This window comes from Artibeus jamaicensis, unplaced genomic scaffold (genome assembly GCF_021234435.1).
Source record: "Artibeus jamaicensis isolate MK-2021 breed Jamaican fruit bat unplaced genomic scaffold, CSHL_Jam_final scaffold_916, whole genome shotgun sequence".
Lineage (NCBI taxonomy): Eukaryota > Metazoa > Chordata > Mammalia > Chiroptera > Phyllostomidae > Artibeus > Artibeus jamaicensis.
In genome coordinates, this window is record NW_026522059.1 from 29,152,257 (window position 1) to 29,166,771 (window position 14,515).

The 14,515-nt window shown below is 43.9% G+C and overlaps 1 protein-coding gene across 3 annotated transcripts in view; it reads right to left on the reverse strand.

Moving 5' to 3' along the window:
* The window catches only part of MATN2 (matrilin 2), a 129,427-nt gene that overhangs the window by 43,926 nt on the left and 70,986 nt on the right, over window positions 1–14,515 (reverse strand). For all 3 annotated transcript variants that reach the window (XM_037131124.2, XM_037131125.2, XM_037131123.2), the window contains exon 5: window positions 7,697–7,819. In XM_037131124.2, the coding sequence (XP_036987019.2) occupies window positions 7,697–7,819 (123 nt within the window). The remainder of the gene's footprint in view (window positions 1–7,696; window positions 7,820–14,515) is intronic.

Here is a 14,515-nt window from a genome sequence, read left to right on the forward strand (position 1 = left end):
AGATTTCAGACTGTTGATGAGATTCAGGAAAATACGATGGGGCAGCTGATGGCAACTGGGAGAACTGTGTGAGGTCCCAAGGTGCCAACTTTGAAGGGGACTGAGTTGTCATTGCCTGATGTACAATGTTTCTTGTATCTTCTATCTCTAAATAAATGTCTCTATTTTTCATATTACATGACTGGATACCTTCTGGACAGCCCTCATATACCATGTTTTCTCCTATACATACATAATTATAATAAAATTTAATTTATAAATTAGGCATAGTAAAAGACTAACAACTAATAACACAATAGAATAATTATAACAATATACTGTAATAAAAGTTATGTGAGTGTGGTCTCTCTCAAAATATCTTACTGCACTGTACTCTTGTGACATTGTCATATGATACAGCACCCACACATGAGACAAAGTGAAGTGAATGACGTGGGCGTTGTGACAGAGAGTTAGGATACTACTGGCCGTCTGACACCATGGCCCCTGAGTGACTAACGGGCAGTGTGCAAATCCAGCGTGGCTATGCTGGACAAAGGGACGATTCATGTCCCAGGCAGAAATGAATGTGACCACTCAAGGTTTTATCACATTACTCAGAATGGCATGCAATTTAAAACTTATGAATTGTTTGTTTATGAGGTTTTCCATTTAATATTTTCAGACCATGGGTGACTGCGGATTACTGAAACCATGGAAAGCAAAACCATGGATATAGGGGAACTACTTTAACTCCCTGTCTGTAGCTCCTCAGCCCTGCAGGCCACAAACTGCTGAAGTCTCAGGGTCAGAGCCAGTCTCAGTGTGGTCAGTCTCTGCCTCATATGTGAGAAGTCGCACAGTTGTCTTCAATGATAATACTTTGGAGCAAGGTAATAAAACCTAAAATTAACAGTCTCTGATTTACAATCTGGTCACATTCCAAAGCTTTCTCTGCAGGGATCAGTCTGCAAGGGGGTGGCTTTAGTAGAAACAAGGTCTGTTAGAGGGGAGCATTTGGGTTTCAAAATTTGTTGACAGAGCAAAAAAAACCAGACTTGTCATTCAGAGAAATGGTAGAACCAACGTGTTTGCTAAGTATGTATTAGACACACACAGTCTGAGTCACAAACCTCTCCCCTCCAGGCACATCTGAATTCCTATATGCAGAATTTTTAAGCTCAGAGAAAGTTTCTTATTGATTTTGATCACAACAGGTGAGTATTGTGAGCTGAATTGTATCTCCCCCTCCCCAAATCCCCATGATGAAACCCTAACCCCAAGTTGGTCAGAATGAGACTGTATTTGGAGGCAGGACCTTTAAAGTTGTGATTAAGTTAAGATGAGACTGGTAGGGTAGGTGGGTCCTAATTCAATCTGACTCCTGCCCTTACACAGAGAGAAAATTTGGACACAAAGAGACAACAGGGACGTGCTTACATAGAGGAAAGACCAGGTAAGAGGCAGCAAGAGGGTGGCTACCTGCAGGTCAAGCAGAGACCCTCAGTAGAAACCAAACCTGCTGACACCTTGATCTTGGACTTCCAGACTCCAGACATGCAAGAAATTAAATTTTTATTGTTTAAGTCACTCAGTCTGGTATATTATTATGGCAGCCTTAAAAAATAATATAGGAGATATCTAATACTTAACATCTTGAGGGGGAGGTGATCATGCTCCAAATGCGACAAACTAGCTGATGAACTAAAAATCTGACCTTTTAATGCAAAAAGCAATCTTCCCGTCCCTTGTCCCCAACTTAAATACCAACTGTCTCCTCCTCACTGAGGATAATTGATTTGGGAGAAGGTAGGAGAAAAACTTTGAGGCAGCAGTGATGCCTTGCTAAATTTCCACTCTGCTTATCATTCTGAGTATGGAACTCAATATGTTTTTTTAAATGACCAGATATTTGACATATTTTTAAATGCAAGCATTTGTAAGACAAAACTTCATAAAGGGTATAGAAATTAAGATTCAACTAATGTTTAGCAGTCGCCCATGTATCGGACTGTTGCAGGAGCTGGACTTATATTAACTCATTTAACCCTCACAACAACCCTTTGAGACCGGTGTCATTGTTCTCCTCAGTTTACAGATGCAATGACTGGAACACAGAGCGGCAAAGAGACTTGTAAAATGGAAGTGACAATATACCTGCCCCAGAAAACTATGACAATTATACATAAAGTAGTCGAACAGATCCTAGTACTTAGAAATCTTTTAAAAAGTACTTTTTATTCTTATCACAGTGCCTGTGTAATCATATAAGGTTTAACTTGGGGGTAAACGGTACCTTAATGCCATTCGTTTGCTCCACAATCATTTATTTGGCAATGCTATGTGTCAGGCATGTGCTAAGCCCTGGAGGGCGATGAGGAGCACACGCTGCCTGCAAGGCATCTTAGAGGAGAGGCGGGAAGGGGAAATCAAGGTCTTAGCCATTATTACCTAGGAAGTGAAAGTGGGAGGAACAACCTTCAGGCTTGACTTTATAGACATCTGTACTCTGACTTTTTTGTATTAATAAGAAAAAAATTGCAACTTAAAATACCATCAAGGGGAAAAGATTTTTTAAAAATGCTTGAGGTTGCAATCAATCACTCAACTTTAGTCAATGATTCAAAAAAAAATATGGCAAGTCCACTGATTGGAAGATGCAGGGTACAATGAAGTGTCCAAATGGCCCCTGTCGTTAAGGGTTTACGATCTGCTGGGTGGACAAGTTGAAAAACAGGACCGAAGTTAACCCTGAAGGACAAGGCTGTCAGTAAACAGCAGGTGAGCACATACAGCAGAAAATTCACTCTCAAAGATATAAATGGTCTTTGAAAAATGTAAGATTGACAATGACAGGTGATTACTAGACTTATCAGGGTGATCACTTCCTAAGGTATTCAAATGTTAAATCACTATGCCGTATACCTGGAACTAACATACAATTGTATGTCAACTATAATTAAAAATAAATTTAAAACAGTTTTTATATGTGCACTTCCGGATGGAAAATACCACAGCTTGCACTGACTGGTGTGGCTTAGTTGGTTGGGAGTCATGTCACAAAGCAAAGGGTCATGGGTTCAGTTCCCAGTCAGGGCACATGCCTGGGTTGCTGGTTTGGTCCCCAGTCTGGGCATGTGCAAGAGGCAATTGATGTTTCTCCCTCACATCGATCTCTCTCTCCCTTTCTTTCTCCCTCCCTTCCCATGTGTCAAAAAAAGAAAGGGAAAATCTAAAAAAAAAAACCAAACAAATCAATACGGCTTTAGTGGCAGTTGATGAATGACAAATACAGGGACTCAACTAAAACAAAAGGAGGACCCTAGTCAATGACCCACCCTTGATTACCTGAATGTGGAAGTGTTGATAAACGTAGTTGATAAATTTAGGCCACAGTGAAATGAGCAGTTAGGGAGATGAGACATTGGCACTTGAATTTAACATTCTGCAAACTCAAAGTGGGGTGATGTTGTCTGTCAGTCCTCAGTCTGGCTGAGAATTGAACTTCCCTGGAGGTCACAGTCATAATTACGGGACGAGTCAAAGCACTAGAACCACTGCCATGAAGTGGAAACTGAAAGCCCATTGCATCCCTTCAGCAGTAGCTGAAGGTGGAGAATCTCTACCAAATCTCTGTAAGTGAACACTTAAGGTTTGCTGTCCCTACTTCCTCACCACTTACTTACTGCCCCTTGAAATCGGGCCCTCTTGATCATTGTCAGTGGTCTCCTGGTCATCTTGGTGCCCCTGATGCCTGGCAGAGTGCACAGTAGAGGGTTCTGAAATGTTTGCTGAGATGAACCAGTTACTCAACCTGATGGCTTTCTAAGTTCTGTTCCCTTTGGCCTCCCTGGCGCATGACATTAATATTGGCTTGGCCTAGAAGTGCCCTGTCCCACCGCACTCCATGACTCTTCAGGTGTCTCTCCTTCACCACTTTCCTGCCTCCCCATCTCAGGCTGTCCGTTCGCAGATAATTTTCCTGCACCTACTTTTCCCTTTGCTCCCTACATGTGGCTACAGCCCAAGACTCAGACCTTCTCTCCCTGCTCACTCTCCACTTTAGACATCCAGGAAATGACAATAATGATTTGTATAGTAGTAGTAGTGATAAATTATCTGCTGTGTATTAGGAACTTTACTCATTATCTTATCTAATCCCACAAAATCTCTTTATTCTACATGAAGGATGAGAAAGCTGCAGAAGTTAAATGAGTTACGAGTTACACGAAGACACGTGACTAGCAAGTAGCAGAGCTGGAGTTGAGCCCAGGACTTACTCTACTGAAAGTCCAGATGACTTCAAAACAAAAACACATAAACATTTCAAATGAAAAGTACATGGAGATGAAAATTTAGAAAAACAAATGGGATGATGCTGCTTCCTAGCAGCATCATTGGTTCTACCCCCTCCCCGTTGAGTGACGGTTGTCTCTGCTCCTTCTTGACATGTCCCTGTTGGTGACCCACCTCAACTTTAGACTCACCTTGTTGAAAACTACTCATCACCTTTTCTAAAAAATCCATTCCTGTCACTCTTTCCTCACTGTCACCATCACTCTCAGAATCATGGAAGCTCAAACCCAGCAGTCACTAGTGACTCTTTCTTCCCCTCTTTATGTATAGCACCTTCTTTTATCCTTTACTCCCTCCCTTTCCATTCCCGCAGCACCTACTCAAACTCCGGCTCCTGTCCCTTCTAGGCCAATGATGACCATGGTCTCCCAACTGGTCTTCCCATCCCTCGCCACCTTTCTCCCGGAACCCACCCTGCAGTCTACCACAAGGTTACGTTCCCTAAGATGAAGCTTTGCATTTGTGGCTCCCAAATAAAGTCCTTCAGTAGCTCTTTGTCAGAGGTAAAGTCCAGACTCTTTGTCTGATTTTCAAAGCCTTGAACAGTCTAGTGTTAGCCCTGGTATCTTAAACTTAATCTCCTACCTCACATCAGCAGGGATTCTCTGCTTCTACTTTGCTGGTCTCTTCAATGTTTAAGTCAAGCTTAGGAACCTTAATGAGAGTGATCATATCACTTATTGTCAAACTGGAACCCCTTTGAAAGTGAGAGGGGGTGCTATTGAGAACTGAGCCAGCATAAACCGAGACTGTCCTGGATTAACTGAGATTTATGGCCGCCATATTCTTAATGTGCCCTCCCCATCTACTTATAAACCACAGACCAGCTTCTCAGGAATTATCCCAAGGTTCCTAGCAGCCACTGATCTCAGTCTCCTGCTCTAAGTCTGATAGCTGGGGGTCACCTTTGACAAGCCCCTTCAGGTTGATACCCTCAGGTTAGGCTGGCTGGTTAGCTTTCAATTTGGCGTTCTTCCTGTGAGTCTCTTCCTGACCTACCAGCTCCCAGGAGCACGGCTTGCCCCTCCTAGCCCAGCCTCAGCCCCTGAACTTTGAGGGCACTGCCACCTCCACACCATCACTGTCCCTCCTTGTCTCCCCTTGCCTTGGACATTTGTCCAAGTGCTACCCTTCTTTCCTTGCCCAGATCTTCCCCGCCCTAGCCATTAGGATAGGTAGCCTTCTTTGGCCTTCTGTAGCCTTTATTACCTCTATCATTTGCTTTGCACTCAGTACAACCCCACTGAGCAGCAACTGACCTTTTGAGAATTAGTTGTTTCTCTAACCAAGGTCACTGGCAACAAAGGTCCACTATCGCTTAATCATCTCACCCCCAGCCTCTAACAGGTAAGGCTCTTGGTCAAGGAGGATGACGACAGGAACACCTGATGGATAAGACCTGGGTCGTACACCGCCCTTCCAACTCTACCACTCTTCTGCTTGACCGCCCCTCTGAGGAAAGGCAGGCATTCTTAGATGCTGACAACAGCAGCAAGAGAAATACCATCTCTAATAAACACAGCCCACAACAGCTCCCTGGCAACCACAGCATCTACTTTATGCTTGTTGCTCTCTAATAAATGTCAAATTCCTGAAGTTATAGCAAAACCCTTTGAGACACAAAGGTTCTCTACTACATAGGGACAATTAAGCAATTATTTGACAAGACTCAGGGAACTGGATTTCTCACTGCTCTCCAGTTTCCCAAGGGTGGAGGCAGACCTCCTGCCCCAGCCATGGCCTTCACGGCCCCGTCCTACCTACTTACTGTGACCCAACTCTCCCAGTCCCTTCTTTCACCCTGTTTCCTAAAGCCCATCCACTGGTCTCATTGTCAATGTCCTGGTGTCCTTCTGACCCTGTAGCACCCACAGTTTCTACTCATTTAACAACTGGTAAGGAGAACAAAAATATGTAAAACAAAATACAAAGTATGACTTCATTTTGTCAAACATTAACAACATGTTTCGTGGTATATATTTACATGGGAAAAAGTCTGGCAGATAATACAACAAACTATTAGTGATTGTCTCATCTGTTTAAGTTGAAAGCATCTTACTTGCATCATAAAAATTAATGAAGCAAAAAACACAAGTTGGTGTTTCCTACGTTGTCTTCTTCCTGCCAGTGTTAGTGGATGTGGTACCCCGCCCCCTGTCGTGGTCCCCACCAGCAGATTAAGGAAGAAAGACACCAGCTCTAACACTCAGAAGAACAATTCCATTTGTGGATCTCTAAGGAGGGGGGTTTTCAACGCATCCGTAAGGAACAGCAAACCAACCAACCCGTAGTACTCTCACACTTCTCCTGCAAGGAGCAGGCCATCAGCTCCACTTTAAGTTTTGTTGCTTTTTCCATCACCTCTTTACCTAAAATCAAGGTAGCTGGACAATGTATATTCTATGTGCAAAAAATATATACATTCACTATTTTGAGGGAAGCAAGATGTAACAATGGGATATGGAAGAGAAAATGCAGGATTGGGGGTCAGAAAATGTTTGTTCTACTACTGATATCAGTGGGCTCCTTTTCTTTCTTTTCCTTCAGATTTTCTGCCTCATAAGTTTTCAGTAAGTTTTCAATGTACACATACATACTGTGTAAGCCAGGCACTGACTATTCGTGGGAGGATGAGGCTGTGCACTTGTAAAGGGCTTCACAGACAAACTGGGAGGTGCCGGCAGGGATTTGCTAGCCTGCTCTGCAGGTGTCAGGAGAGCCATTATCCATCACTGAACAGATCAAATGTTACTCGCCACCCCCACCTCTCACCACATTGTGGAGTCACTCAAGTGGGACTCTGCTCAACTGACTGCAGGTTCACCGCCCTTGTCACTCCTTAGCTGGGGCCTGTGTCTGAAGCTACTTTTTGTTTTCTCTGACCATGGTGTTGTATGAGACATGGCTGGGCTTCTGCCCCTGGCAGTCACTTGGCCCGTCACCGAACTGCAGGTCCAATACTAGCAGAAAGCCTGCCCAGGTCTCTGAGGTGTGGTGCCACCAGGTGAACTTCATGCATGTGACACATCAGCTACGTTGACGTCCTGAACATCCCTCCCATTTTCACTTGGTGAAAATCTGCCCAGTCCTTTGCAAGGACTGCAGTAACAGGCAGTTTATACAAATGTTCATAAATACGCCTTTTGCTGAGGATCTAGGATAAGAAAATGCTAACCTCAGCCATAACTGAAGTCTTTAAAGTTCCAGTTTGAACAACTAGAACTTTAAATGAGCACTTTGTTAAAACTCAAAGGAAAGCGATCAGATAATGCAGGGGGTTGGGGGTCGCTGGAAAGGGCCTCGCTCTTCCTCCTCCCTGTGATTTTTCCCTACGGGAGATAATGTTGGGGGGAGCACTCACCCACACACTTTTTGCCGTCCTCTGCCAGGGTGTAGCCGCTGTAACACTGGCAGACAAAGGAGCCCAGCACGTTCACGCACAGCTGCTCACAGCCGTGGTCCTCTGCTGCACACAGGTCCTGGACTGGGACAACATCACACCATCAGAACACAGTGCTGACGGGGGTAAGTATTGACGTGTGGTCATAGTGGAAAACATAGAAAAGTCTACAAAAGAAAATCCCTGTTAGCCCCCTACCTGTAATCCTACCACCCAGGGTCAACTGTTATTAACATTTTGATGACTTGATTGATATATACACACGCACACACATATTTGAAAATTGAAATCATTTGTCCTTATTAACTGCATTAAATAATTTTAAATTCACATCAGTTTTCATTTTCCTGTGTCACTAAAACTGCTCTGAAAACATTTTGAGCGAACTGTGAGTTATCAAGAGCAGGCATTTGCACTGGTCTGCATCAAATACCATTCCTACTCTTTGAGAACCAGAATGCTCTGTAGTCCGTTTCAGAAATTCTTACAGAAGTAGTCTGGCACTGTCTTTGACATTCTGCAGATGGGGAAGCTGAGAGAGGGCACGGAGGAAAGGCCTACTCTTCCACCAAAAATATAGCAGGTCTAAGAATAGCCCCTAATTCCCAAGCCTGCATCAGCCCCGTTGGACATACTCCTCCTCATTCTGTGTGTCTATCAGAAAGATTTTTCAACTCTGTGTATTCATTCCAGGAATAAATGAGGAAAATGGGAAGCCAGAGTTGGTTAGGAAGGTAACAAAGATTACTAGGGAGAAAGGGTGTATGTCTGTTTGTGGTAGATCCTTATTTTGGTCAGATATTTATCCTATGCCCACAAAGTGCTGAGTCCTGGCTACTTATTCGAATGTAATGTAAGAACACACTACAGGGATGCATTTAAGGTAGTGGGACTAAGAATATATCAGAAGATGAAAAGGTTGGAGGCATTTTCAATCCATCACTGATTTGGTCTCTCCTTTGCAGAAGCAGGCTGACATTTCATAGCAAGGAGAATGGCTTGGATTTATAACTAGCTTTTCCAGTAACTTTATCATTAAAGTTGGAGAAAAATCAGAGAGTATTAAAGGGATTGAATACATTAGAAATAATTTTCTCAGGTAAATATGTCAGTTATAGTAAAAACTCAGTGAAGTAGAAAGCTTGATTAATTCCTGAATTCAATGGCTATACTTTAATGTAATTACCCAGGTCTTTGAGTTTTATAATTTATTGTGCTTTTAGATAGATATAAAATACCAAATTGATAAAAAAAATAAAAGCTGAATAATTCATCATCTATTAAATTAATTTATAGTTAAAAGTAAATAAAATCTACATCATAACATTAAAAATGCTTAAGCCTACACTTTGCCTCCTTGTAAAACCAAAAGGAGAACAACAACAAATTTAAAATAAAAAAACAACCAGACCTGCCAGGAAATCGAACTGTATGAAAGTCTGACAACCAAGGAGTTAAAGCAGAAACATTCATCCAGACCGATAAAGGGGCAGAGATGGGCTGTGGGGACAGAGAGGACACGTGGAAAGGTGGTGGCTGGAGACCGAGAGGTCCCACATTTGCGTGCTGTTAAACTGGCGGGAAGGACTGGGGAGTGAGACAGATCATACAATCCAGGGTTCTAGCACAGGGAAAGAAAACCTCGAAACCTATGGCTATAAAAACCTGTGGGTTGTGGTGGCAGGAGAAACTCCAGCCTCACTGAGTTTGTTGAAGAGACACATAGGGTCCTAGAATGTACACAAACCCACCCACCTTAGAATAAGCATCAGAAGGGCCCAGATGGGCACCAGGGTAAGTGACTGAAAGCCAGATGAGAGCCAAGTAAGCAGCCCTGTTCCCTCTCGGACCCCTCCCCGACATACGGCACAACGCAGTTACCTGGGTTGCCCTGCCCTGGTGAATACCTAAGGCTCCATCCCTTACTACTTAACAGGGATGCCAAGACAAAAAAAAATATATGGCCTGAATGAAAAAAAGATCAAAGATTCAGAAAAAATACAACCAAGTGATAAAGAGACAACCAACCTATCAGATGCACAGTTCAAAAAACCGATAATCAGGATGCTCACAGAAATGGCTGAGTATAGCTTCAAAGTAGAGAAAAAAGTGAAGGCTATGCAAAATGAAATAAAGAAAAATATTCAGGGAACCAGGAGTGAAGGGAAAGAAACCAGGACTCAAACCAACAATTTGGAGCAGAAGGAAGAAATAAACATTCAACCACGACAGAATGAAGAAACAAGAATTCAAGAATATGAGGAGAGGCTTAGGAACCTCTGGGATGACTTTAAACATTCCAACGTCTGAATCATAGGGTGCCAGAAGGAGAAGAGGAAGAGCAAGAAATTGAAAACTTATTTGAAAAAATAATGAAGGAGAATTTCCCCAATCTGGCAAAAGATATAGACATCCAGGAAGTCCAGGAAGCTCAGAATCCCAAAGAAATGGGAGCCAAGGAAGCACACACCAAGGCACATCATAATTACATTAGCCAAAATTAAAGATAAGGAGAGAATCTTAAAAGCAGCAAGAGAAAAGGAGAGAGTTATCTACAAAGGAGTTTCCATAAGACTACTAGCTGATTTCTCAAAAGAAACCTTGTAGGCAAGAAGGAGCTGCAAAGAAGTATTCCCAGTCATAAAGGCCAGGACTTACAGCCAAGATTATTCTATCCAGCAAGGCTACCATTTAGAATGAAAGGGCAGATAAAGTACTTCCCAGATAAGGTCAAGTTATCTTCATCATCACCAAGCCCTTATTATATGAAATGTTAAAAAGACTTATCTAAAAAAAAAGAAGATAAAAAATATGAACAGTAAAACGACAACAAACTCAGAACTATCAACAACTGAACTAAAAAAAAAAACCCCCAAAACCCAAAGAAAGAAAAAAGTAGAACCGGAAGAGAATCACAGAAATTGAAATCACAGGGAGGGTTAACAGCAGAGAGGGAGAGCAGGGAGAATGGGGGAAAAGGTACAGGGAATGAGAAGCATAAATCTTAGGTACAAAATAGACAGGGGGAGGTTAAGAAAAGTGTAGGAAATGGAGAAGCCAAAAACCTCTATGTACAACCCACGGACATGAACTAAGGGCGGAGGGTAGGGGATGGGTAATGCTGGGGGGGCGGTGCAGGGTGAAGAGGAATAAAGGGGAGGAAAAAAACGGGACAACTGTAATAGCATAATCAATAAAATATACTTTAAAAATGCTTAAGTCTAAGACTCTACAAATAAGGATTCTGGTTTATTTTTTAATAAAAAGATTTTATTTGTTTTTCTAGAGAGAGGGGAAGGGAGGGAGAAAGAGAGGACACAAAACACTTATGTATGAGAAAAACATCAATGTGTGGTTGCCTCCTGCACACCCACAACTGGGGACCTGGCCTGCAACCCAGGCATGTGCTCTGACATTGAACTGGTGACCTTTCAGGTCGCAGGCTGGAGCTCAATCCATTGAGCCACACCAGCCAGGGCAGGATCATGGCTTTTAAATCCTACAAGAAGTATTTTCATTCCCAAATCAACCATGTGCTTAAAAATGCACTTGCCTCTTTGTTCACTTGCGCTCTCTCTCGCTGGAGAACACTCAAGCATGTGGGTCTAGCAGCCAATCCAGGCTGGCCGAAGACCACATAGGCCCCAAAGGACTAGGCTTTAATATGAAACAGAAACTCTGGAAGCTGGCCTTTGTGTTGGCTTTGCTGAAGACAAGGTTGGACTCTTTCCATGTTAGAATGGACAAAGATGGGACACTAGAAACACAGGGGGCAGCTTCTACTTCTGCCCAAATAAATCTTGCCACACCACAATCTCCCATGCTTGGGTTCATGAAACGCTTTTCTCACAATCCCGTGGGACAGTCTGATTTCCAACAAAAAGACTCTCAGCACAGTTAGATGGAGACCGTTGCTTTGTTGGGGAACAGCTGCAGTTTCCCGAATTTCAAGCTGAAGAGCTTTGGTTAGCTTACACATTGATGGGAAAATTCACTTCTTGAAATGAAGACCTTCAACGGTTCCTCAGAGCTTTTGGCTCCTCTCACCCGCTGTCAGTGCGCTGCTGTGCTTTTTCCCTCCTGGCGTGCATCACAATGTTAATCACAGAGGCCTGCATTCAGGGATGTCTTCGCTGTGCCTCCCTTGCTTGTCTCTAAGCTCCCTGATGGGGAGGGGAGCTTCCCTGCACAAGGGCTTGCTGGCTGGAATATGGCACCCCAGCACACTGGAACAACCTGCCCCCTCGAGCCCCGAGCCTGTCTTTGGAGATCCGGCACAGGAGCTTCTCCACCCGGGGCCTCCCTCCCCTTTCTCTGCTCCAGCTGCTCCTTTGCACCCAAGCCCCGCCCCTGTGTCCAGCAGGAACTAGCCTAACAGTGATTAGGGAGGGTTGGTGGGAGTACATGTGACTTTTAGTCTCTTAAGTATAACTATCTATTTTCAAATTGTCTAACAAGAATCTGTAACAAGAATTTACATAACAATGAAAAAATCATTGTGTTACAAAAGAACTCCTTCAAAATTAGCATTTTAAAAACAATGAACCAGGACAAGGAAATTATCTTTTTTCCAAAAGACTTCCCCACCCCTGCAATGGGTAGGTAGAGAGAGGCAATGAAATGCTTGTCCCTTTCCGGACAGGGCAGGACACCCGCCTGGGAATAACTGCAAGGTTCCTCTACAAAAGCAGCGGAACCCAGCCTCCACTGCCCAGTAGAACCATCTGGGGGGCTTTTGCAAATTTGGATGCCAGCCTCCAGCCCCTCTCTACATCAGACTGATGGGGTGGGAGCAGGGAGGGATGTAGGCAGCTCCCAGATAACACCAGTGCATAGCCAAGTTGAAAGTCCTGGAACCTACTGGATAAAACGTCCCCACAGCCCTCCGAGGGGAAGGTTCCCAGGGCCCCCTACTAACAAAGACGGCCAAGGTCAGTTTCCACCTTTGAACAACTCTCGGAATTACTGTTGTCCTCGGTCCCCTCGGACACTAGGTAGGGGTGCTAAGTGTGGTAGGGACAGGATTACGGCTTGAATTCCAAAAGAACAGTCCCACAAACAGCAAGCCTGCCAGCTGGCTTTGTGGCTGTTGTCTTTTTATACTGTTTCTAGAACACTGGGGATTTATAGCCACTAATGGTCTGTACCATCCCAAGAAAAACCGTTGAAGGATAAATTTAATTAAATGAAGACACGGGAATAAATACAGACTAGGCTCTGACAAAACAACTGTTGTTTTTTGGCAGTGGTCACTTCCATTTAAAACAAATACAGATGTTTGGGGATGATTCTTTATGCTTTTGAAAAACAGCACTTCTTTTTCTCACAGCCTGGGGGGATTTCACTGCAGAGTGATAAAACCATGGGGTGGGTGGCAGAAGAATTGGACTCAGCGTTCCCGTCACCCTTTCAAATCTTCTTTACCAGGTGGTCCCCACTCACAGCTCATGGCTTCGGTCAAAGGTCACTTCCTCCAGGAAGCCTTTTCCAGGTTGTCTGGGTCCCTTCTTCTGACTCCCTAGCACCATACACATGGCTCCACCCTCACTCTTCTGCATTTTCCCTGTGCTGTTGAAAGGACCTGATCAGAAGCTGTCAGCTCCATGGGCACATGACCTTGGTCTGCCTCAGTTTGAACTCCCCAGGGCCTCGCACCATGTCCTCACACATGTAGTTGGGGCTCCCTAACTGCTCATCTGCTGAATGAACAGTGGCAAGGGCCCTGCTCCCTGCTTCGCAACTCTAGTATGTTCTTAGAGTCCTAAAAAATACTCTCTTCCATCAGAAATGGCGTCACGGGAAGATGAGTAAGATGAGAACAAAACTCCTTCCTCTCCTCATCCCTGGAGAGAGGGATTCCCATACCAGAAGAGGGCTCAGCGCACAGTGACAGTGGGAACCGGGCCCTAGCTACAGACATCAGAGGACTTATCACAGCAGCTGAGGACCCGCTGCTTGTGTCTGTGGCACCTAGCACAGACCGGCACAGTGCAGTGTTCAACAAGGACTTGTGAATGGACAGACGAACCCATGTCCACGTGGCACAAACACAGCACTGACCAGTGATCCTGCCTGACCAATTTTATCTAGGCTGTAAGCTCTGAGATGAGAAGGGTGAGTGTTATTTTTCCTCAGGGTGTTGTGTTTCATACAGTAGGTGTTCGGTGGACATTTGTTGATTTGACATGACAGTCACCAGCCTATTAAGGTTCCATGTCCCCCATCGTAACTTCCCTTACTACAACTATAATTTAACACTTAATTTGCAATTGACTATTTAATGTCCCTTTCCCCTGTCACATGAGGGCAGTGCTTGCTGTGTTCAGCCTTCCAGCTCAAATATCTAACAGAGTATCTGGCATATGGTCAATTTTTAAAAACATATTTGAATGGCTGACTGAATTAATTTGTCAAATTGTTTAAAGTGCTGGAAAAACAACAGTGAGTAAAATAGATTAAAAAATCAATCGATCAATCCCCGTCCCCATGGAGCCAGTGGTGTGAGAGCCAGCTCCCGCTGACTCACTGGACAGACTGTGCACACCGCTTCCCAACTCCACATTCAGCAAGGCCAAGTGTGTTTCTCGAAATCAGCCGCAGTGGCAGTATTTACACCACAAGAATTGGTGAACATTACAAACTGGAGCTTCCCCCTGCTGGAGATCTAGTTGTTCAGCACATACCAGCACACCACTGACAGGGGCCAGACGTAAAACAAACAGGTAAAACCATTTGTTACACTAGGTTTTGTAAGTGCTGTGGAACAAAATTAAGCAGAAA